The sequence below is a fragment of the Delphinus delphis genome, chromosome 6, assembly GCF_949987515.2.
Source record: "Delphinus delphis chromosome 6, mDelDel1.2, whole genome shotgun sequence".
NCBI lineage: Eukaryota > Metazoa > Chordata > Mammalia > Artiodactyla > Delphinidae > Delphinus > Delphinus delphis.
The window spans coordinates 48,843,625-48,868,827 of record NC_082688.1 but is presented as its reverse complement, the minus strand read 5'-3'; the positions used below and the strand labels follow the sequence as shown (position 1 = coordinate 48,868,827).

Here is a 25,203-nt window from a genome sequence, read left to right as displayed (position 1 = left end):
GAGAATTGAAAGCCCATGTCAATGCAAAGATTTTTACATAAATGTTTATAGAAGCTGTCTTTGTAATAGCCAAGTGCCCATCAATAGATGAAAGGATAAGCAGTAAGCTATGGTATATCCGTGCAATGGAATATTACAAGGATAAAGCTCAAAATAATTACGCTGAGCAGATGAGGCCATAGTCATCACCCCAAAATAAACAGAACTGTATTATTTCATTTATATAAAATTCTTGGAAATAAAAACAAATTTCTAGTGTTAGAAAACAATCAGTGGTTGCCTGGGTATGTGGCAGAGGTGAGTAGAAAGGAATGGGATGGAGCAATTATAAACAGGCGTGAGAAACTTTTGAGGCTGATAGGTAAGTTTATCTTGATTGTGATGGTTTTCATGAGGGGTATACGTATGTCAAAATAAATTGTGCACTTTAAATACATGCAGTTTCTTGTATGTCAATCCTAACTCACCAAAGCTATTAAAATTATTGATTTGATAAAATATCGAGAACTTAAAAAAAATCAATCTGACAGATTGGGGGATAAAAAGAGACTTTCATTCCAGAGCAAATCATAGCATGAAAGTTAATTCTTGCAAAGTCTTGCCTACTTGTTTATGTTTGTTGGTTGTTTTGCCTTATCTATTGTTGATACTAATTCCTTGGAGTCTCCAAAAGAGGGTTTTGATATAGAATGAGCAAAAATTCTCTCCTTTGAAATTAAAAATGACCCATTTGTCATCATTATAGAGGGAGGAGAAGAGTTTCTTGGCTGATTATAACCCAAACTTGTTATGAACTGTGGAATTAAAGAAACCTCAGCTAAAGTTGGAGTTGGGACAAGCCTGTAGGGGGAGCTGTCATGGGTGCCATGTATCATCAGTTACTCCAAACAGGAAGAAACCTACGGATACAACTCCGACAGGAAAGTGTTACCTATATTACTATTCAGCAGGAAGAAAAAAACTCTGCCCTGGGACAGTCCAGCCAATCAGAAACTGTAGCAACTCAACCAATGGGAAGCCTTCATACTTGGGACTCCCAACTTCCTCCAAGGGATTCTTTATTACAGCTGCTCCAACTCTCCCCTTTTTCCTATAAAAGCAAGTTCCCCTTCCTTGTTTCTGGATTTGCCTCTTGTCCACCATAGTTCACATATTCTGAATCCAACTCCTCCGACTGCCCCTGAATAAACTAGTTTTGCTGGTAAAATAGCTATCATATTATTAAAATTGACAGAAGTTATAGCCAAAGTCTAGTCTTAAAAATCATTACTGAGTACGAGGGAAGTAGACTGCCCAGCTTGATAAATTGATTACCATTGTGTCTTCTGAGGGAGATAAGAATATAAAAGAAGAAGAAATACACCTAATGTGGAAATATAAAACTACTCTGCATAAACCTGGATTCATTTTACAGAAATAAGTAGGAAGACTTTGGAACCCATAGTGCTCAGGTGGAGAGATTCTGTTCATTATCCGTCCTCTTGCCTCAGCTACAGCTTCCAAATGGATGAAAAGTCTTTACAGAGAGGCTGCGTTACCATGGAGTACAGTTTTCTGTTGGATTTGGGTCTAAGGAGAACACAAGGGAGGAGTATAGAGAGATGGCTGGCTTGTGTCTCAATGAGAATTATGAAAGGCAGGTGAACAAGAGGACAGGACACCAACGCTTGTTTTCTTGCTTGGACTTCGCCATTTGACTGTTCATTATAGTATTCTGGAACTGTAGTATACAGTTACTGTTTTCTTCTTGTGATATTCTCATCACATTCTTTCTGCTGCTCAGTTCCACACATTCTGGCTCTTCAGAAACTAAATGTTAACGAATTTAAAGTGACAATACTGAATGAAGCAACCTGTGAGATGCATGGAATATTAAAAACTTAATGACTGGGACCAGGACTGGTTGCTATTGGCATAAATTTTGTATGTATACCCAAATAATAATGCCACCCTTTGAGACTGTCTTGGAACGGTCATTTGAAGTTAAGAGAGACACCCCCGCCTAAATCAACAAAAAACAAGAACATGGAAATGAGGAGCTGTTCGGATAAATGCATTCTTTCCACTTACTGTGCACCAAACTCAACTTTAAAAAACAGTTAAAAGATTAAAGCCATTAAAACCTGCCTTAGTTAGAACATTATCAAGAAGCATTTAAAGAATACTTCATTTCTAATACTGTTTTATGGGTAAAGTACCTTTAATTTTGCCAAAGCAATTTCGTATCTCTTTCTCACAGGTTTTAATTATAAAAGCTATCTTAACACTTTACACATTTACATACAATTTCCTCCATCACCTAGCCAAGAAAATTTCCACCAACATTGCATTTTTTAACACAATATACGTATGGCCATTATTTTTCCCTTTTTTTTTTTTTAAATTCTCAAATGTATTTTACATCCTGGTTCCCTTCTTCTGACTCATAGTCATTTATAGACTTTCACATTTCTATTCTTTCTAAGACCCATTGTTCTTCCTCTCCTCTCTCACTTGAAAAATATCCATTAAGGAGTAGCAAAGAAAAGCATCTTGGTATAGGACAGCCTGGAGGCTTTGGAGCCATGGAGACCTGTACTTGGAAGCTGGCTTCAATGCCTACCTTGGACTAGTGACAGAACACCTCTGTTTCTATTTCAGCATCTGTAAAGTGGAGATAGTAATGGTATCCGCCTCACAGGGTTGTTATGGGGATTAAATGAGATGATGCACGCTCCAAAACAGCCACCCTCACTCCTCCCTTTTTTTGCCAAGTACTCTCAGGATCTTTTTATATTAATATGTTAATACCAGCACTGGTTGAACTCCATACCCTGTGCTCAGTAGATTATATATACTATCTTATTTAATCCTTACAACCACTATATAAGTCCTGGTATCATCTCCAGCTTGCAGAGGAGGTATCTAAGGCTTAAAAAAAAAAATCAAGTCACTTGTTTACTCAAAGTTACACAGTGGGTAAGTGGCAGGACTGAGACTTGAGCATCCCCTTTCTTGTTTCAGAGCCCGAGCCCTGGTCTACTGACTGCCTTTTTGCTGAATTTCTGTATCTGACTGACCTCCATATCCTTCTTTTGGAGAGACCATATTTTCCTTCTTGTTCTTTTTTAGATATATTTTCTAACTTTGGTTTTATATTGGTCTTATCACCTCAAATATTTTGCCAAGCCAAAATGGATATAAACAAATTTAATACTGAAATTAAATTTTTTTTTTTGGTACAAAACCTGTCCCGTGAGTTCCCATCTTTAACTTTGAATTCTGTAGCCACTTTCTGACATTGTAGCAATCTTGCCTGCAAATCCACTGACTCCTTAAATCATCTTTGAGATTGCCTGGCATTTTAAATGTCTTGTATCATCCTTCTCATGACTTTTTCACGCTGTCTTTGTCCGTTGGGTATCTTTTTCTCTCCAGAGCCATACTCCCTCCTTACCAATCTTAAAACATAGGCAGTAGAAATTCAGAATTTTCTCTCCCATTCTATCTTTTTCACATGGAAATGGAATAATGGAAAATTATTCTAAATTCATCGGACCTTGTGCAATAGAGCCTGACTGAGTTGTTGATATTTGACTTCTGAGGCTTATAAGCCTCTTCCTCCTGTGCCCCACATCTGGGCAAGTTGACAAGACAGCTCAGGTGCCCCCTCTTTCGATGCCAGCAGGTGGTTCAAACCTCACAAGCCCCTACCCACCTGCAGAAAGCTTCACCCTGACCTCAGCCCCTAACCACAATAAAACCCACACCACTCTCCTCTCCTTGCTCTCAAGTCATTTTGAATAAACTTGGGGCCTCCTCTGCTCTCTCCAGAAAGTCTTGTTATATGAATAATAAACCTTTCCATACCTCTTGCTGTGGTGGAGGCATCATTAATCTTGACGTCTGAACCAAATTTGGGGCAGAGGGTCCATTCTGTTCCTGCAGAGTCTCCACAACACCTTGTATTGAAGGAAGCCTTGGTTCTTCTTCCTCTCATGAATCGTCTTCTGAATTTGCTACCTTATAATATTTGGTACCCAGAAATTGCTCGACTGCCTCACTGCTGTTCTAATGCTGACTCTTAAATCTCCCTTGAGCTCAGTGTATCTCCTGATTTTTTTCCCCTTGTTTTCTTAGTGTAGACCAAAAATTCTCACCAACCCATTCCTTATTTTGTACTTCTTTATTACTAATATTATTCCCCCTTTCTTCTGTGTTTATGCTTTTCTACTTTGGGTTGCCTCTTGCTCCAGTTTCTGTACTGTACTCTTTATTCACTTCCCACAAGTATTACCGAATGCCAGACATGATCACACAGAAGCAGACAGATTTACTGGAAAATGAGTATTTCCAGTCATGGTTTCACAATTTTTCAACCAGCAATGACTCTTCTACCTTAACAAACAATGGTTATATATGTAGAGTGAAGGTTACAAATACTGCCTATAATTATTGGAAAGTTATACTTTAAAAGTCACTTATTTTCAATTGGAAAGGTAATATATATATATGGTACATATATAGTAGACAAGGAAGGCTCCCTCTTACCTCAGAGTTCCCTCCCCTTCCCCAGAGGCAATCACTGTAACAGTTTATTAGGTATACTTCCAGAAGATTGCAAAGCAAACATTTTATATGTACATATATGTGTGTGCATATATGTGTGTATGTGTATACGTACATGTGTATACATATACATACAAGCATATTTTTAAATTATACTTTTATATATACTTATAGATACGCTTAAAAAAAACCTCACAAATAGAAATATGCGATACTAATGTGGACATGAGAATCAGAGAGCTTGTCTATCTTAAATTCTGTGTCCCCAGTGCTCAGACACTCTCTGGCATTTAGAAGGTACTCAATAAATAGTTTTTGAATGAATGAATAATGCTATTCACAACATCTATCCTGAGAAGTGTCCCATATCACACGTATGTTCTACCTCATTCTTTTTAACAGCAAATTTTATTCCATTTTCTAAATTTGTCATAATGTTTTTAATTGAGGCTGTGTGATGGATATTTTGGTTCTTTCCAACCTTTTCTTTATAGCAGATTAAATTTATGACAAACTATGCAATGCTTCTCACATGCTGCTTTTACACTCTGATGCTTATAAAACTTTTTCAGGAATATGCCATAAAAAACTGATCATCCTATTAGAGGTTTGGGGTTTTCTGTTTTGAAGAAAAGCTGCTTAAACGTGACAGAGATACCCAATAGAAAATGTGGAACGTGTTGACAAACAGGCAAAGTGGCATCCCTGACTGAAAAAAATTTTAAGTAGTTTAGAACAAAGCAGCTGCTTAAAAATTTTTAACTTGTAAAAGCTCCCTGGGGTTTCCCTGGTGGCGCAGTTGTTGAGAGTCCCCTGGTTCGTGCCCGGGTCCGGGAAGATCCCACATGCCGCGGAGCGGCTGGGCCCGTGAGCCATGGCCGCTGAGCCTGCGCGTCCGGAGCCTGTGCTCTGCAACGGGAGAGGCCACAGCAGTGAGAGAGAGGCCTGCGTACAGCAAAAAAAAAAAAAAAAAAAAAAAAAAAAGCTCCCTGGAATGAACAGATGTTATCTATCTGTGAATTGACTGTAGGAGACAGTGTTTTGTTTGTTTACCAGTTTGCTCTTGGACAATTTACTAGGAATTAGAGATTAATAATTGTAAACAATGAAAGTATTGCTTACATAGCAGAATAGGTATAAACAATTTAAAATAACTCAAATATATCAGATTGAGAGGAACAAAAAAGTCTGGGAGGGAATCCCTGATACATTAAAATTACCACCTGGGTCCCGGACTCCCTCTCATTCTGGAAAAAACAGACCCTAAAAGAATGGTTGGTCAATGTAACATTGCAATGCTGTTTGATTTATAATGGATAAACTAAGTAACACAGTCTAAAAAAATGTGAAATATACTTGGAAGATGCAAAATGGAGAATCTCACCAATGTGCCCTCCGAAGAAGGAAACTTAAGAACTGAGAGATTGATTCCCCATAAATGCCTGATTCACAGAACCAAGATGATCTCCTGACCAATGAACACCCGCCAAGAATCTCTCTCCTTCCTCAGGGTAATGAACTCACTGCTTGGACTCCGGCTGGATGCCCCCTCTTTGCACTCCCTGTCCATAAATACAGCCCACCCTAACCCTCAATGGACTGGCCTGTAGCTTGCTGGAGCATGCATTTCCCAAATTGCAGTTCCTCTGCTATTCCTGACTCAATTTCTAGTAATTCGAGTTTGCCTTAGTTTACCTATTTAGGTTGACAAAGTTATATCATTAGAAGCTAAATTTAAACTAGCTGAGACAAATTAGGCAATTCACTTACACACAATTGGGAAGTACAGGGTGAAACAGGCTCAGCTGTATCCAAGGTTTCACATATCTTCAGGGTTCACTCAGGTTCTGCTTCTGAGCTCTTCATCCTCTGTACGTTTGTTCTCTTTTTCTCCCTCACACACAGTTTTTTCATGCAGCCAGGAAAGATGGCCCTTCGCCGTCCCAGACTCATACAGTCCAACTTAGCAAATGCAGCAGACAAGCACTTCTTCCCCAACATTGTTGGGGCCAATCTGAATATCTGGGAGAGACAAGGTATGGAAGCCCTCAAAGGATGGGGTTGGGTTGGAGGGATGCTACATGAAGATAAGGTCAAGCTACTAAGAGCTTCCGGGCAAAGACAAGAGTAAGCAGAAAGCTGTAATTTCATGATGCTGTGTGCTCAGGAGCCCAGAAGAATGAGCAGCCAAGTCTTTGTTTTTAAAAATGGACTCAACCTTCCATGGTTAATAACAATGTTGCCTCATCTGAGTAAATGCAGAGTCTTTTGACCTTTCTACTTCAATTCTCTTAAGTGCAACATTTTCTCATGAAAAACTGTATAGTAGTTTACTCAGCCCCTTTCCCCACCTTCCTCCCACCCACCACTCCCCCATCTCAAGAAAAGAAAAGAAGCTTATTCTGACTTTCAAATGAGCGACGTTTTCTAGTCTATTTCCCCAGAATATGTTGACCTTATTGTTTCAATTGTGTTTCTGTATATGTTATCATCAAGATTTCAAATAGTATTTGGGGGGATGGGGGAGCACAGAAGCACCGGGAAAAATAAATGCCAGTTTCAAAAGTAAACTTCAGGCAGCCTCATTTTGAAATGCCTTTTGGAGTACATGTAAACTCTCAGATATTTAAATTGGACAACACAAAACGTAAATATTTAAATGTTGAGACATTCCTTCATAGGATTCTGAAGAGAAAAAAATGATAAGACTTGATAATAAAAATAAAACTGAAACACGCATAAAGGATGACTCGTTTAGGTAAATTTCTCAGAGGCCAACTGGGATTTCCATGGGTGGTGATAACAGAAAATCATTTTTTAGGATGCCCAAAGCTGATTACCTAAGACCAGCAGAGAAACACAGAAAGTGATTGTAGGCTTTTAAAAAGTGACTTTGATTTCTATAGAAAAAGAAAACATTTTTAGCCATTACCAGAGGTACTTAGGAACAGTACCTTTCACATCAATGCTGATCTCGACCCAGAAAGATGATAGAGAACAAGCGGTTTAGAATGCATTTATCCGTGGCTCCCTTAAAAATGGGGGAAGTTAGCTGGAATCTTCGGCGGCATAAACACTACATAATGAAATTAATCAGCGCATCCTAGAAAATAATAAAAGCTTGGAGAAGCTACAGACGATTTAGCACTTCCTCTCTGGGAGATCTCTGTCTATTTATAACTGTTATGCAAAAGAGTAAAAAGTCTGGCCTCGGCAGGGGTCTAAAGTCTGCAGGAACCTCTCGGAAAAGACCCCAGTAGAGACAAGGCGCGGAAATCAAGGGGCTAAAGGGAGTAGGGAAGGGCTGGTATCCTGTTGCTTTAGGAAAATGGGGAAATTCTGCCAACACTGATGGTTTGCAGCTAGTAAAAATGCAAAGAAGATACAAGATCTTAAGGTTTTTCCTAGGACTAACAGAAAGCAAGCGTATTCTAAAACTGGTCAAATATGGTTGTTGAGAGCTGGCCACAGAAGAAAACCTGCCTGCTCTGAGTCTCCAGGCGGTGTGGTATTTCTGCCTGAGAACAACACAAAGGTCTCTCAGAATAAGCAAATCGAATTCGGTTTGGCTTTGTTATTATCACTCAAACACAGGGCTGTGGCCCTTTAAATCCTGCTCACATGTGTAACATTTTGCTTAGTTAGTTGCATTTAATAGATTTTTATTTTATGAAAGAACTATAAACGGAATGGACGATATGTTGGACTCACCCTCCAATTATTTAGGCTCATTGTACCTATTTATAAAATTTACGCAGCCAGAGCTGGCCAGGTTGCAGATAGTCTCCACCAAAATACCCATTCTCAGAGGAGAAAGGAGGAAAAAAAATCTGCAGAGGCTCTACCCAAGACACCCTACTGTCCCTGTTAGGGGACTGCCCTTTGCACTATGCAACAGAATACTTACCATTAGTATCTGAACATCTCACCTACAGAGAAACGTGACAGTAACAGTGGTCTCACTGCATAGGAATCCTCACATGACAAAGAGATCATAGGGTCCCTTGAAAGCAGCATCTCCTCAGATGCTTTTTTATAAGCTAAATAACAAGAGAGGCCAACCACAAAGGCAGTGTTCTAAGGCACTGCTGATTAAATATCAATTGAAACATATGATAAAAAACAAATCTGAAGTAATTACTTAAAAATAGGTATATAACCTAAAAGCTTAACCCTAAAAGCTAGTCTTGACCACTAACTTGGTGGCTCTTAACTAACAGACAGGCAGAGCATCTAGAAAGAAACATGCAGCCTTAGCTGTACCAGGTTTGCATTTCAAACCTATCACAGACTTCACTGAAGTTAAAGAAAAAGGGTGGAAATGGAAACTTCAAAACTCAAGCCTTCAAGAGACATTCATTTTGATTACTTACAAAATGCAATCCTGTGAGCACCATGTCTCATATTTAAAGCTGGTCTTTAAGAAATACTTAAATAAGAAATAGCCTAGAGCCTAGATAAGAGCGTAGCCTAGGGTCTAGAGCCTAGACTTTTTCTGCAAAGAGCCAGATGGGAAATACGGCTTTGTAGGCTGTACAGTCTCTGTCACTGATCCTCAACACTGAAGGTGTGTGACAGCAGCCATAGACAACATGCAAATAAGTGAGTGGTTGTGTTCCAATAAAACTTTATTTATGAACACTGACATTTGAATTTTAAATCATTTTCAGGTGTCTGATATAAAATTCTTTTTGATTTCTTCAACCATTTAAAACTGTAGCAGCCATTCTTAGCTTGCTGACTCTATAAAGACGGGCTGTGGATCAGATCTGACCAGGGGCCATAGTTTGCTGACCGCCACACAAACACCACCTGCCCATTCCACTTCACACTCTTTTGTAAACAAAGCCTAATGTAAGAAAACGGGACCCACCCATGAGAGAGAAACCAGGTGGTAACTCCTAGGATTAATGGAAGGCCATGTTAATTCTACGGGTGAGAGATGGAGAGAACAAATATTTCTTGAAAACCTAGTACTGTGTTTAAGTCTTACTGATTTACTGCTCACAACAATACTACTACACTGTGTGTACTAATGTACTACTAATACTATAGTATTACATGTACATGCACACTTTTCATAGTTGAGGAAAGCGAGACTCAGAAAATTTAAGAGCCTTGCTTCCACCTGGTTCCCAGGTAGGGTTTGAACATGCGTTGGTCTTTTCAGAAAACCTTCAATGTGGTATTGTGACCTGGGAAGAACTGAGTTGATAGTGAAGATGGGAAGAACAAAAGTTGCACTCGGAAGAGATGAAGCTCGAGAAGCAAGGGCTTTGATGCCGGGGTGACGAGAGCACAGCAGCTCCAGAGGCCACCCCAAATCAACCCAAACCAACGGGAGGATGTGACCCCCCCAGGTTGGCCTGCCATGGTAAGAGAGGCAGCCCAGAAGCAGACCATTAACAAATCTAATTTAATTAAGGCCAGACCATATAACAAGTTAACCCCAGTTGAAGAGCTAGGGCTTTAATGTTGCCACTTTTTACAACTGTAATCTATATTTACTTTCTAGAAACTTTAGAAAAATACAGATAATATAAAAATTGCCCATCGAGATAATCACGTTTAACATTTTTGTGTAATTTAAATTCTTCTAGCCTTCTTCCTTTATGTTTTAAAGTGGGACTACGCTGTTCGTACCACTTTGCACCAAATATATCACGAACATGTCTCTGTGTCATTTCTCAAAGTCTAATTTGCAAAATGTCCCCCAAAACAAAGCAAACTGATCATAATCAAACAGGTTTGTGCAATTCTGCACTGTCAGCGCCTCAGATGTTAACAATGCCTGCTTGATTAGAGCAAAGGTTTGCAAAGATCTCCATTGGAGAAACCTGGTTCACCTTGCCCAGAGTATCCCTTATTTAACTTATTTAATCATGGGATCCTTCTATAATGTAACATTTGGAAAATTAATGTTCTACAGAATATCCTTTGGTGAAAAGCTGTTCTATATCATTTGTAATGGATGCACCATATTCCATTGTTATTTAAAGAGTTCATGTGAGGGCTTCCCTCGTGGCGCAGTGGTTAAGAATCCGCCCACCAATGCAGGGGAGACGGGTTCAAACCCTGGTCCGGAGAGATCCCACATGCTGCGGAGCAACTAAGCCCATACACCCCAACTACTGAGCCGGCACTCTAGAGCCCGAGAGTCACAACTACCGAGCCCACGCACCCAGAGCCCGCGCTCAACAAGAGAAGCCACCGCAATGAGAAGCCCGCGCACCGCAATCAAGAGTAGCCCCCACTCGCTGCAACTAGAGAAAGCCGGAGCGCAGCAATGAAGACCCAACACAGCCAAAAATAAATAAATAAAATAAATAAATTTCTAAAAAAAAAAAAGATTCATTAGAACTAAATATTGAGATTGTTTTCAAATTTTCACTATTATAAACAATACCACCATTTACATTTTTGCAACTTAATCTTTGCAGACTTTCATGATAATTCCTTGGACATGCAATTGCTTGGTCAAGGATATGAACATTCTTATAGTTTTTAAGAAATGGATGTTATCATTTATAGAATTGTTTCACATGAGAAAGTGAATGCTACATTTCACTTTCATTTCACTAATGATTAATACTTAGACATTTAATCAGGCAAATTTTTACTAGGTGCTTTATATTGTGACTATGCTAAAAGCAACATGTACTGATTTTACAGAGCAACTGAAACTCATACACGGCTGATGGCAGCATCTACTAAAATGAATACATGCGAACTCTATGTATTAGTATTCTACCGCTGTATAACAAATTACCACAAACTTAAAAGCAAAATCATTATTAGCTCACAGTTCTGTAGATCAGAAGTCCGACCCAGTGTGGCTGGGTTATCTGCTCAGGGTATCATAAGGCTGAAATCAAAGCGTTGGGAGGATAGCATCCTCATCTAGAGGCTTTGGGGAGAAAGCCATATCCTATTTGTTGGCAAAATCCAGGTCCTTGAGTTTGTAGGACTGAGGTCCTGTTTCCTTGCTGGCTATCAGCGGAGGGCCACCCTCAGCTCCTAGAGACTACTCTTCAGTCCTTACATGTGGACCCCTGTATCGTCAAGCCCCCAAGGACGCAGCAAGGATCCCTCGCACTTCAAATCTGACGTGCTCTTCTACTCCCGACTGGAGAAAACTCTTGCTTTTAAAGCAGTTGGTGTGATTATATTAGGCCCACCTGGATATCTCCCAATAAAGCCCACCTGGAAAATCTATCATTAGGGCATGGATTCTTGGGGGCTATTTTTAGTATTCTGCTGACAGCCTCCTATGATTTCAGCAGTTCCAGTCCTAGATATATACCCAACAGAAGTGAATACATATGTTCACCAAAACACATGCACAAGATTGCTAATAGAAGCACTATTCATATTAAGCAAAACCTGGAGAAATTATTCAACAACAGTTGTGGAATATTCTTATAGTTGAATACAGAAATGAAAGTGAATAAACTACACCTACTTACAATGACATGAATGAATCTCATAAACATCATGTAGAGTAAGTAGATAAATGTGTTTTGTGGGAGCAAATGGAGGGGTACCTAACCCAGCCCAGAAAGTCATAGAAAGCTTCCTGGGGGAAGGTACAGCTTTCACTGCAAAGTATTGGGGGAGTGATGGAGGAAGGGGAGGACAGCACTGAATTTTAAATTTAAAGAATAATATGAACAGAAGTAACACATCTGTAAAAATTATAAGCAGATGGGTATTATGAATGGACGGCAAAATAGTGGGGAAAAAAGGTGTGCCTAGCAAATTTGGCAGGGATCAGAACATAGAGAACCTTGAAAGCCATATTAAGAAGATTGACCTTAATCCTGTAAGTGATGGGGATATGGGCGGTCCTTGTGAAAGGAAGGACATGGACAGTTTATATTTGGGACACTGACACTGCAAAGTGGAAGATGATGTTAAAAGAGGAAAACATGGAGGAAACTAGACTAGTTAGGAGGCTATTCAAGGAATACAGGTGAGAGATGATGGGAGCCTGAGTTAGCTGGAGGGAAGAGGAAGAGGGACAATATAAGAAGCATGGATGCCTCATACCCACCTCCCTTCCAGACATCTCTTCTTAAAGTCTTAAGAACATTTTTATAGTTTTTAAATTCTTATGGCCCAACTGTTTCCTAGAAAACATGTACCAATCTGGATTCCCACTAACAATATGCCCATCTCCCCCAGTTCTTGACAAAATGGGTGCTTTATTTTTTAAATCTTCACTAAATGCATAGGCAAATATAACTGTACCTCATTTTTTTATATTGTGTTTTTCATTGAAAGCATGGTGAACATTTTAAAATATTTATTGACTTTTTGTCAATAAATAAAGTGTCAATTCATACCATTTGCTGGATTTTTCTAAATATGTTTTTTCATATTGACCTGTAAGAAGTTATATATATTAAAGTACTAACCCTTTTTTAAAAATATTTATTTATTTATTTTTGGCTGCGTTGGGTCTTTGTTGCTGCGCATAGGCTTTCTCTAGTTGCAGCGAGTGGGGGCTACTCTTCGATGCAGTATGCGGGCTTCTCATTGCAGTGGCCTCTCTTGTTGCGGAGCACGGGCTCTAAGCACGCGGGCTTCAGTAGTTGTGGCATGTGGGCTCAGTAGTTGTGGCATGTGGGCTCAGTAGTTGTGGTTTGTGGACTCTAGAGTGCAGCCTCAGTAGTTGTGGCAAATGGACTTAGTTGCTCCTTGGCATGTGGGATCTTCCCGGACCAGGGCTCAAACCCATGTGCCCTGAATTGGCAGGCAGATTCTTAACCACTGTGCCACCAGGGAAATCCCAATACTAACCCTTTTGAAGTGCATTTTTCCATATCTGTACCTTTTAATTTTGTTTAGGCTAATTTTTCATTTATAATAGTTTCACATTATAAAATAGTTAAATCTATTAATCTTTCTGTTATTGGTTTCTACCTTTAGATTTGTATATTTGAGTTCTCCCCCAAATCATGATTTATGAATCTTCATCTATATTTTCTTCAAGTGCTTTAATCATTTTATTTAAAGCTTTAATTGATATAGGAGTTAATTGGGTATATAGTATGATGTACCTTGATTTTTTTCAGATAATCAACTGGCTAAACACAATGGATACTTCCTGTTTTCCCCATTGATCTGGACTGTCACTCTTACAAAATATATTAAAGTATTATGTCTTTAAAACAGGCTGTAATTCCTGGTAGGGCAAATTCTCCCACTTTTCTTTTACAAAATATTCTTGACTATTCTTGTAAGTCAGGGTTAAACTAGCTTCCTACAGTGAATTGAGTCGTTTCCCATCATTTTCTATGCTTTATGTTTTAACAGTTTAAATTCTAAAGAAAATATTGGTTCCCTAAAGATTTGAAAGATTTTGCCTATAAAATTATCTGGGTGCTGAAATTCTCTGACATTTGTCAACTTCTTTTATAGTTTTTGGTCTATACTGTGCTATTCATCAAAATTGTTCTTCTCCTAGGAAAGCCATTTAATCAAAATGTCCAAAATTATTAGATCATTATATCTATAATCTCTCTTTTCATTCATAATATCATGCATTATTTAGATTTTCTATTTTTCTTGTTTTGCTTTTCAAAATTAACTTTTACTGGTCTTTTCAAAGATCCACCTCTTGGGTTTATATGTCAATCTCACTTTAATTTTATTCTCTCCTCATGCTTTTCTCAGATTTTGCTCAATTTCTGGCTTCTTGAATTGATTGTTTTATTTGTTCATGGATAATAATAAAAACATATCAGGCTCTGAATTTTTCTTCTAAGTAAAGCTTTTGGGTATATCTTGGATATACAGTTTTCACTATTTATATTGACTTAAATGCTGATTATAATTTGTATTTTCTCTTTGATCTAAGAATTAGGACAATATTTTAATTTCTGGTATTTTAAAAATTATTCTTTTATTGTGAATTGTTCACTTTATTGCCTGGTGGTCAGAAAATGTAGTCTCTAATATGTTACTTACAGTCTTATTATATCATATTTTTGTACACATTCCACGAATATTTGAAAAGAATATGCATATTACCAAAATCCTCTCTTTTTTGGATAAGACTGTAGTTTTCATGAAATTCTCCTGCTGTTTTTTGTTTGTTTTTTATTTTTCTTTTTATGTATTTTGATGGAATGTTACTAGCCACTGTTACATCTTCAACATAGAATGTGCCCGTATAAAGTAATCCCCTTTCATCCAGTTTTTTTTACATTAAATTCTATTCTTTTTTGTTTTCAGTATGACTACTGCTGAATTATTTTTTGTTGGCCTCTGCCTTAATCCTTGTCATTTCATTATAGGTGAGGCTCTAGTGAAATATGCTCACGCGCACATGCGCACACACACACACTTTCATATTTTGATCCAAATTGAAAAATCTAACTTTAAATAAGGAGATTTAGGTGACACGTGGATTCTAATTTCCTTATTTTGTTTGGTTTTCTTGTGTCTCCTTTCTTTTTCCTATCTTGTGCTGTGTATTGATCAAGGCTGTTTTTGTTTTGTTTTCATTTTCTACAAATTGTGCAAGACATGACTATACTTCCTATTTATGATTTTCCACCTCCTGATTACTCTTCCCCCTACCCAACCAGAGGTCTATTTCCACTATTCTAATGTACTATTCCACTATTCTAATAAGTCACCAATAACCTCAAATACCTAAATACTGTGGACACATTTCAGTACTAGTCTTACTCCAGACCCCAGTGACATTCAACATAATTGATTACTCTGCCTCCCCAACTGCCCCTTATCCTAGGACCCTGCAGTTTTCTAAGTTTTGTTACTTCTTGAGCTAACTTTCTATCTCCCCTCCCCTCTGTTCTAGACTCTAACCCTCTCTCTCTATTCTACCACAGGTGATCCCATTTCTGTGGCTTCAGTTACCATCAGACATGATTGTGACTTCCAAATCTCCACTCCACAGCACTTTTCTGAGCTCTAAACTAGTATACACAATCGTTCTCTCAACATGTCCACGTGATGTCTGACGGGCACATCAACCTCAACATGTCCCCGGACGAGTCCATGACTTTCCTTCACACCAGCTTTCTCCTTTCCTCCACCTTATCAAACTTCACTAACCTGTTGCTCAGGCCATAATAACCTGAGGGTCATGATGGGACCTTTTCATCATTCACCCCTGACATCCTAACATCTTCAAGTCCAATGATTCTGCCTCAGAGGTGTTTTTGGAACTATTCACTTCTTCCTACTTCCACTGGTCCAAATAACCATCATTTCTTGCCCGGACAAATGCTAGTCTCCCTGCTTCCACTCTTGCCCCTCTAAAATCCATTTTCCACCCAGCACTCAGAAAGAGCTTCTCGAAATATATATCTGATCATAACCTTCTTCTGCTTGCAAACTTCCATGACACTGCCCGGCCCTGCCCTTAGAATCAAAATCAAACATCACATTGTAGCCTGCAATACCAGGCCCCGTGATATGGCCCGTGCCAACCACCCCTACTTCCCATCCCCTCTCATCTTCCTTGTTTATACTCCAGCCACCCCTTGAGTTCCTCCAAAATCCTGATCACCATCCTGCCGAACTCCTCGTACTGGCTCTCCTCACTCCCTCTACATCTGTAGGCCTGGCTCCTCCGTGTCACCCAGGTCCCAGCTCAAATGTTTAAGTCCCCTCAGGGAGACTCATTCTAAAGTAGCCTTTCCCCAACACTCAAGTCACCCAAGTCTATTTCCATCATAATTCTTATCACCATCCAAAATCACATGGATAATTTGTTTACTTGCTTATGTGTTTCCATCCACTAACACATAAACTCCTTGAATGCAGAGAGCTGGTACGTTTTTGTCACCTTCCTGTCCTCAGTGACAACAATGTGTGGCACTAACAGTTGCTCAATAAAATGAGTCAAATGCAAATAACCTGCTGCAGGCATAGACAGATGGAGGGTTGGATTCAGCAGATCCAGATTTAAATATGGTGTATACCACTTACTAGATGTATCTTTTAGCAAGTTAGTAATTTCCTCATCTGAAATATGTGGATAACAATGGTATCTTCTGTAAGGAGCTGTACAGAGCTGCTGAAAAGATAAAATGAGAAAAAAGTCCTAAACACTCGGCACTGTGACTAGCATACAATAAAACCTTAACAAACACTAGCTAGCTAGTATATATCTATACTAGATTATACTACAATGACAGGTTTTAGATTCTCTAGACTAAATTACACACACACACACACACACACACTTTGGTGTTCATCTTCACTTGGTTTAATGGGTCTATTGTTTTGCCTTTGAGACTTCAACTTGTGTGTTCTTATCAATATCATATCTCAAGAGAACAATCTGAGTAATATCCTCTGACTAGTTCCTGGCACACACCAGAACAGTTATGAGCTTTATAAACCTCTTTAAGTGATTTACCTGAAATATAAATATTCCCCTCCAGTATAATACAGTGATTTCACGTGGCCTCCGTTCCATCTACTTCCTCAGAGGTCTGTGAATAGTAAATACACACAGGTCTACACAAATATCTCACGTGTTGAAAGGCCCAGGGTAAATCATCTTTGCACTCATCACAAGTTAAAGAAGTAACCCCCGTTTGACAAGAACATGTCCCTTTTATAACACATAATGGCTGGAACAATTCAATCTTTATCATTTATTATTTTTATTTGGACAACATATATACATATGTACAAAATACCTACTGTCAGAATCCTCTTTTATAATTTCATTTGATTTACAAAAACGGGACAGCAAAATAACTTAGGTCACTAATACTGTACAAAAATAAAACTGATTAAACAGTTGTAAAGATCAGTATCTTACAGTGTTACAGATCATTCATCTGTTGTGAAAGAACATCTCAATCTATCCAGAGTGATGAGTACTGTGCTTAATCTACCTGCAAACTGACAACGAGTCAGTTTCTGTAATTATAACTATACCAAATATAATTCTCAAAAGAAGCATGATGTAGGGCTACACCTTAAAGCCACGGCATCGTTCCACAGTGGTGAAGGGCTTTCTTCTTCCCTAACCAAGGAGAGGAGTTATCTTAACTCTAAGACTATTAAATTTTCCAGAATATGACAGCTACTTACAGTATTAGATAAAACAATTTTTCTTTCTTTTGAAACACCTGCAACAGTCTTTCAAAAAATTCAGTTTGGTTAAAAAAGTAAACAAAAATTACTATCCTCCATTTGGATTTTTTTAAGTTAAATCCATGGTCTTTTTAATATAAAAAGTAATTGTTTCATAGTTTTAGTGTTCAACGAACTCTAGTAGTCCTATTTGAACCATATCTTGATAGAGTAAATCTAATTAGAATGCTGGTTCCTGTTTTGTGACATTTTAAAACAGGAGTTATCACAAGGAATAAAAAGCCTTGAGTTTATACGTTATGTTACTATAACATAGAAGAGAATATCAAATGTGTGTTCTTCAACGACTTGAAAAGGCAAGTAGCAACTTTTTGGGGGAAGTAAATTGTGCATTTTTTTTTTTAAAACAAGTTGCTGCATTTACAACCATCTAAGTGCTGGACAAAAGCCACATGTAGATTTACTCCTGAAACTACAAAGATTGTCTTTCACTGACTTTGCTTGGTTTTCCTTCATTTCGTTCTGTGAGGGAAAGATGAGTTTGTACAAGTTAGTGGGTTGCTAGGCAACGCCAAACTCCTCACTCACTAAAAGGCAGCATGCAGAGGGTCACAAGCAGAACCATTCCATGAGTTCAGTAAGAAATAGGCAGCCTAACCTATTTCATATGGAAGAACAGATGTCCTTAAAACTTATTTTGGACACAGAAATTAAAATTTGGTTTAAAATAAGCGTTTCAAAAATCTGAAACAGAGGTAGAAAGTGTTCTTTATTTTTCCTGACATGTTTTCCCGTGAGAAAACACTTTCCTTTTTATCCCATGGACTGCTCCCAGTCCCTAATGTTAAAAGCAGTTCTCTTTACAGAACTACTAATACAACTACGCTGGTTAAACAAACAAAAGAAAAACACCGTGCTAGTGATGGCTACTGTATTGGAAGTTGGAGTCAGCTGTGACCCATGCTGGCTGCAGGAGCCCACACTGGTTCTGAACTGGAAACAAGCATGTGTCAGGTGAAATGATGAATTCACCCCAGGTTTACACAACACATCTCATAGCACACGTATAAACTAGAGTGCACCATAACTCCCTGTTTTAAATATCAGATAAAATTGTCAGAAAACGTTGTTTCTGATGAAAAAGAAGAATATGTAAACATTTCCCCCACGATCACTGCTGACTCCCCTATTTGAGGTTTCTTCTCAACGATGAAAACTCGGTTCATTTTTCTGACCACGTAAAGGCCAAAATTAAGTTTTCAGGTAAATGGCATATTATGCATATAGTGGCTGAGGCCATTTTAGACCCCTGGATACGAGATCTTATAGTGGTGAGGCTACTGATGTAAAAGATACAGTGTTGTGTTTTCATTCCTATATGTTCCATGTGCCTTCCTTCTCCAAAAGGGATGATTTTGCGCAGTCTCCTCTGAAATCATCGTGGTATCTTCCCTTAGTGCTCACTACTTATAGGGGTATGTTATTTTTCTTTTCACATTTCAGCTCCCTTTTCCTTTTACGTAACTCTTGCACCTGTTAGTGGCGGTTCTGTAGGAACATGGGACGGTAACCGACAAACCTCTTCCCCAAAGAATAAACGTTTCCAGAGCTAGTTACTGTTATGCACCCATTCAAATAAAACCCAACAGAGTCAAAGCCCTCGCCCTTCGTGGCATTATGGTACAATAAGAAGAGGTTAATTAAAAGGACCGGAAATTTTGGAAAAGTTAATAGAGTTAAAATTGTTTGTTCTTTTTTAAATTAAAAAATATATATACTACCCTCCTTCTCCTTCAGCGTCTGTTGTATATATTCTGCCCTCACATCTCTGCCATGATTTCATAGGGAAACGTGTATACTGTAAAATAAGCAGATTATAACGTGGTTCCAAACAGAATGTCTGCTTCTATCCTTAAAGCATGTATTTAACTTATTCATCCTCTGCGTTAGAAAATAAAAGTGCAGCTTATGTTCAAAAAGTACAATTCATACAAAGCAAGGTTTGAAAGTTCTGTACTTACAGTAACCTTTCAAAGGTGTGTCTTGATTAGTATAAATTCATACTGCTTACCCATTGGCTATAAGTAACTTTTTTGTTTTCAAGTCTTTAGATGACAGATCATGCTGGAGTAGATGTGCTCTTGCTTGCATAAAGACAGCTGTGCTATGGCGTTTCGTATCTCAAAAGGTAACGTGATTCAAGAGAGTGGTTTTGCTAAAGAAACTGAAGCACACTCGTCATTACATTAAAAGGTAAGAAAACAATTCTGAGAGACAGCAAGCAGAAAGGGCCCAGAATCACTGCGTGATGCTACAAGTCAACTCACCCAGTCAGACATATGTACACCAGTGTTGAATCTTTAAAATTCTACCCCAGTCTTGGCTTTAACCCCCTCCCCACACCTGCCACCCCTCCACCCACCCCCAAAAGAAAATTAAGGAGAGGAAAAAAAAAAAAAGCATTTATCTTCCCTCCGACAGTCAGAGACGGTTCAGAGTTGCCTCTGCAAGGGGGACCAAGTGTTGACTTTGATCTTAGGCTACAATGTGCTTTTTAAAAACAACGCAGGGAGAGGAAAATTAGACTAGTGACCAAAGAACAGCGACTTCCTGTGCTGGCAGCGCGCCTCTTCTGGGCCGTGGTTCCCACCTGTCTGTCTGTTCGCTGGGAGTAGTTCGTCCTTCCGGGTCCGTCCCTCCCTGGCTCGGGTGGGCAGCACCTCACAAAGGGTTGGCCAGCGCCTTTTTGGATCGCTTGATCATGCTGGGGTGGAACTCCGTGTGCCGCCGGGCGTGCTTGGTCAGGTGGTCGCTCCTCATGAAGCGCTTCTCACACAGCGGACAGCGGAACTGCTTCTCCCCCGTGTGGGTCCGGTAGTGGCGGGTCAGCTCGTCGGAGCGAGAGAACTTTTTAAGGCAGTCTGGCCACGTGCAGGGAAAGGGCCGTTCACCTAAAAGAAGAGAATCAGGGATACAGGTTAAAGAACGTGTAACCGAAATTCTCCAGGCTGGTCCTGGTCAACCATCCCCATGACTCAGGAAATAACTCCTTTGTGTTCTGGGCTGAATTGTGTGCCCCCCATTCATAGGCTGAAGTCCTAACCCCCAGTACCTCAGAATGTGGCTGTATTTGGAGATAGGGTCTTTAAAGAGGTGATTAATGTTACATGAGGTCATGTAATCTAATGACTGGTGTCTTTATAAGAAGAGGAGATTAGGTCACAGACTTGCAGAGGAAAGGCTGTGTGAAGATGCTGGGAGAAGACGGCCAGCTACAAGCCAGGGAGACGGGCCTCAGAAGAAATTGACTCTGCCAACATCTTAATCTTGAACTCCCAGCCTCCAAAACGGTGAGAAATAAATTTCTATTGTTTAAGCCACCCAGTCTGTGGTACTTTGTCATGGCAGCCCTAACAAAGTAATACCATGAAGAAATTGCTGAGAATCATCTTCTCTAGGTAAATGAGCTTGCTATTTGTACCCAATGGATCCCCAAGAGCCCTGGAAACTATATTTTCCAGTTTTTGTCTACACGGTTGCTGGTTTCACGAGTTCTCTCCGAGGAGTCAAAAACCTTAGCCCTTTGCTAAACTTCCTGGCATTGTACAGATGGAAGAGAACTGGGGCATCTAATCCAACCAACCTCCCACCAGAGGCAGGCATCTCCCCTTAAGCTCCTGAATGTTTGGCCACCCAACCTCTGCCTGAGCAGTTCCGGTGGCAGAGCCCCTTACCTGCCAAGGAAGCCTGCTTGTTTCTGAGCATCCCTGTAATAAACACTCTTATTGATGTGAAACCTGCCTTCCTGCGAAGGCCATATCTTAAGTTATATTGTCTTAACACTAAAAATTAGTTTTTTCCCTCTGCCACATAATAATCCCTTAACTATCTGAAGACTGCTATCATGCCATGCTCTAATCTCTTCTGATCTAGTTGAAACAATCCCAGTTTCTTCCATATTTCTCATAAAAGAAGAACTCACATAATTCTAAAATAATAACATAAGCGCAGGCACAGCACTAAGGGTTTCACACGCATTATCTCACTGACTTCTCACAGGACACCCCACGGAGGTGGCCCATTTTACAGATGAGGCTTAACACTTGTCAGAGTTTCCACATCCCTCCCATTACGGTTGCTCTCCTCAGATTCACGCTATTGTCTCCCCGTCCCACTTAAAACGCAGCTAAGCCCGCCCTCCAGACATGATCAGGCCAGCACTGGGGGCCTCCTGACCCCTGCATTGGCAGGGGAGAGTCTGTGTCCATGTTTGTTGGGCAGGACACACACAAGCAGAAAGGCAGAAAGAGCTGCTTAAGATCAGAGTCTTGCTTGCTCTTCTTTTGAGTGACTGTCACCACCCCCCAGCTCTGAGCACCTGCCTACCTACTCCTCACACCTTTCCAAGCACAGCCCAAAGCAGCTGCTTCACAGACTCAGGACACAGACTCTGGTTTCCACAGAACTCTCCAGACACTCCTTAGGTAGGTGTGAGGAGTGAATCTTTTCTCACTCCTGTTCCCACCTTCCTGGGACCCAGAGAGAGGCTCAAAGGGCCTGGAGCTGCCCAGCGTGGTGCATCTGAGTCATCCAAAAATGATTCTTTTCCCTAAGCTTCTCCTAACCTGTGCCAGAGATGTGAAAATAAAGATAATAACAACAAAATACCTCTATCACCTTCGTGACTAAGGTTTTACTTGCTGTTCTCTAAGCAGAGATACAGCCATCACGCCATGTACAACCTACCTGCTCTTATGGGAAACCTGATGTGGGCAAAACAAATTTGTATAAACAGATTCACTATACACAGGTCTAAGTATAAGTATTTCCTCACTGAGCTCTAAGCTGAAAAGCCACAGCAGCAAAAGGCAATAGCAAGCCAGTGAGCCCTGAGCCCTACCCAAGGTGGATGATGCACGAGGATACTCAGAGGGCCAAGATGAGAGGGAGAGGAAAAGAGGAGCTTCAGACTGAAGCCTCTGAAAAATCCAATGACATGGAGTTGAAAACTACACTTCTGCAACTTCTGTTGGATTAAAAAGCATTTTTACCCAGTTCAGCAGAACTTTTGAGCAAAAGGCAAAATGCAGGTTATCATAACCCAACAAGGTTAAGCTTCGCTGGGCAAGGACAGCATCCCATCTGACCTCCGTGCTACTTGTGCTGTCAAGCATTTAGTAAAGGCCTCAGCTCTGTGCGCGTGTGCGCGCTGAGTCTGCTCAAACTCCAGGTCGCGCAGGTGACCAAATCCTGCTCAGAAGTTCCCAGACCACAGGAATATTTCCGGGCTATTTCTGAATCAGACTGCAGCCAAGTCCTCACTAACCCAAATGAAGAATCTATGGGAGAAGTGTTCTTTAAACATGTTATGTTAAAAAATATAATGAATAGTTAGAATTCATAGCGTGATAAGTTGTAAAAAAAAAAAACAACAGACCAAAAACCCCTGTCTGTTGTCCCTTTCCTGAAGCCCTCTCTCCACTGCTTGAGGATTTGCTGGGGAGGAAAACAATGACAAGGAAAAGTTCTGTGTTTTCTCAACACTTGTTAGGACAGACACCCAGCAGAGGTTGTTTCCTTGAAGGAGTGGTAATGTGGTTTAGTTATTCACCGGCACATGTTTCTTTCAAGCGAGTCATGAGGGGAGATTAATTTATTTGAACGGATCTGTGTCCATTGTGGGAAAAATGGGTCAGAAGACCACTCTACTGTGTGCTAAGACTGGAAAAGAAATAAGGCACCCCTTGTTTTAACAAGATGGAAGTGATAGTCAGTGGGAAATCGTCATGAAGCCTGAATCAGCTGCATGTACTGGAGATCTATTAAGCATTTATATGCTTATGATTTACAAAGATTTCAAGTGTAATCAGGGTCCATTCCCATCGGATTCCCTTTCGGTCTAGCTTATGGCTACACACTCTTCACTGCCCCTCACAGTTGGCATGTGATTGTTCTCATTGCTTCTAATCCAGGTGCTGTCATTGACCTAGCATCCTTTTCCCTGAGTGCTTCAGAGACACAGGGTCACCCACAGAGCCCAGAGCAAATAAGAGCCAACAGTAGCCTTTGTTAGATTCATATAACGTGTATAATTCAAGCTTACAGTTTCCAAGCGTTTAAAAATAGATCTACTTGGAAGTGAGTTGCTGGTCTAAAAGCTCTAGAATCATTTTGATTTTTCTCAGATCCTTTGGAAAAGCATTAGGGGCTTTTGGTCAATGATCTAAATCAGGGGTTAGCAAACTATGGACCATAGGTCAAATCTGACCTGCTGGAATAAACACCATTCCTATACTTAGTTTTTACCAAATGGTTGAAAAAAACCGAACAGTAACATTTTGTGGCAGGGGAAAGTTATATGAAATTCAGGTTTTCATGTCCGCATAAAGAGTTGCACTGGAACACAATCATACTCATTGTTTATGTATTACCTATGGCTGCTTTTTCACTACGGCAGCAGTGTTGAGTAGTGATAAGAGATCGTACGGACCACAAAACCTAGAATATTTACTATCTGGTCCTTTATAGAAAGTTGGCTGACCCCTGATCTCAACCTGCAGGCCTGAATTTCTATCTAGTGTACACCAGAATCTGTAATTCCAAATGTCTTCAGGAGCCAGACACATAAGAAAAGTGGGTGAAATGCCAAGTATATTAGACCATGGATTGTAGAGGAATCTGGGGCCAACTGGGGAGTGCTTTCCACACATAAAGGCATTCAAATTCGACACTTGATGAAACACTGTGCCAGCCAAGCAGTGTGTGTTCAGGGGACCTGGATTCTTCTTGGGGATTTGCAATTTGCAGCCCTATGAAATCAACCACCTCTTTAACCCAGTGGAGAGTTTGCATACAACCTATACTATAGGATGCACTTCCACATGTTAGTTACTGATAGACACATATTAAGGTATCTAGAAAAAGATACGTGTTTTTTTTTTGTTGTTTTTTGTTTTTGCGGTACGCGGGCCTCTCACCACTGTGGCCTCTCCCGTTGCGGAGCACAGGCTCCGGACGCGCAGGCTCAGCGGCCATGGCTCACGGGCCCAACCGCTCCGCGGCATGTGGGATCTTCCCGGACCGGGGTATGAACCCGTGTCCCCTGCATCGGCAGGCGGACTCCCACCCACTGCGCCACCAGGGAAGCCCCAGGCCCTTCCTTTCAGCTCAAGGCTAAGGCCCCCAAAAGAATGGTTAACCTTCTTTATACAGAACAAATCATATGGTAAAGCAACTATCAGTTAAAGAATATTTAAACTTGTCTTTCGTATTAATGAGAGAGTTACCATCCTCCTGGGGGAAAAAAATAAAAAAGGACAGACATGTACTCGTGCTTTATTTCTGGTCTTCACAGGAAAACACACCCAGAGGCAGTGACACAATAAAGTCTGCTTTACTGGAGCAGAGCTGGTAACAGCACAAGTTTCTGTGCATTCTCATTATTTATATACCACTTCCCTTCCCCTTCAGAACAAGCTCAGCGCCTCTCACTGACAGACTCAGCTCTGAGTATAAAACATACTGGATCAAAACGGCTACTGAACACTGCATCAAACGTGTAAAAGG

At 40.1% G+C, this 25,203-nt stretch overlaps 1 protein-coding gene across 2 annotated transcripts in view; it reads right to left on the bottom strand.

The window, feature by feature from the left end:
* Positions 1-12,408: 12,408 nt before the first annotated feature.
* The window catches only part of KLF9 (KLF transcription factor 9), a 29,535-nt gene continuing 16,740 nt past the window's right edge, over positions 12,409-25,203 (bottom strand). The window contains exons 2-3 of one of the 2 annotated variants that reach the window (XR_009519870.1): positions 16,949-20,588; positions 12,409-16,600 (exon numbers count right to left, since the gene is read on the bottom strand). Coding sequence is in view for 1 of the 2 variants with exons in the window: in XM_060014640.1 (XP_059870623.1) it covers positions 20,359-20,588 (230 nt within the window). In the remaining variant the exon portion in view is untranslated. Of the gene's footprint in view, positions 20,589-25,203 lie in introns of both variants that reach the window. The other variant, XM_060014640.1, reaches the window with a different exon arrangement.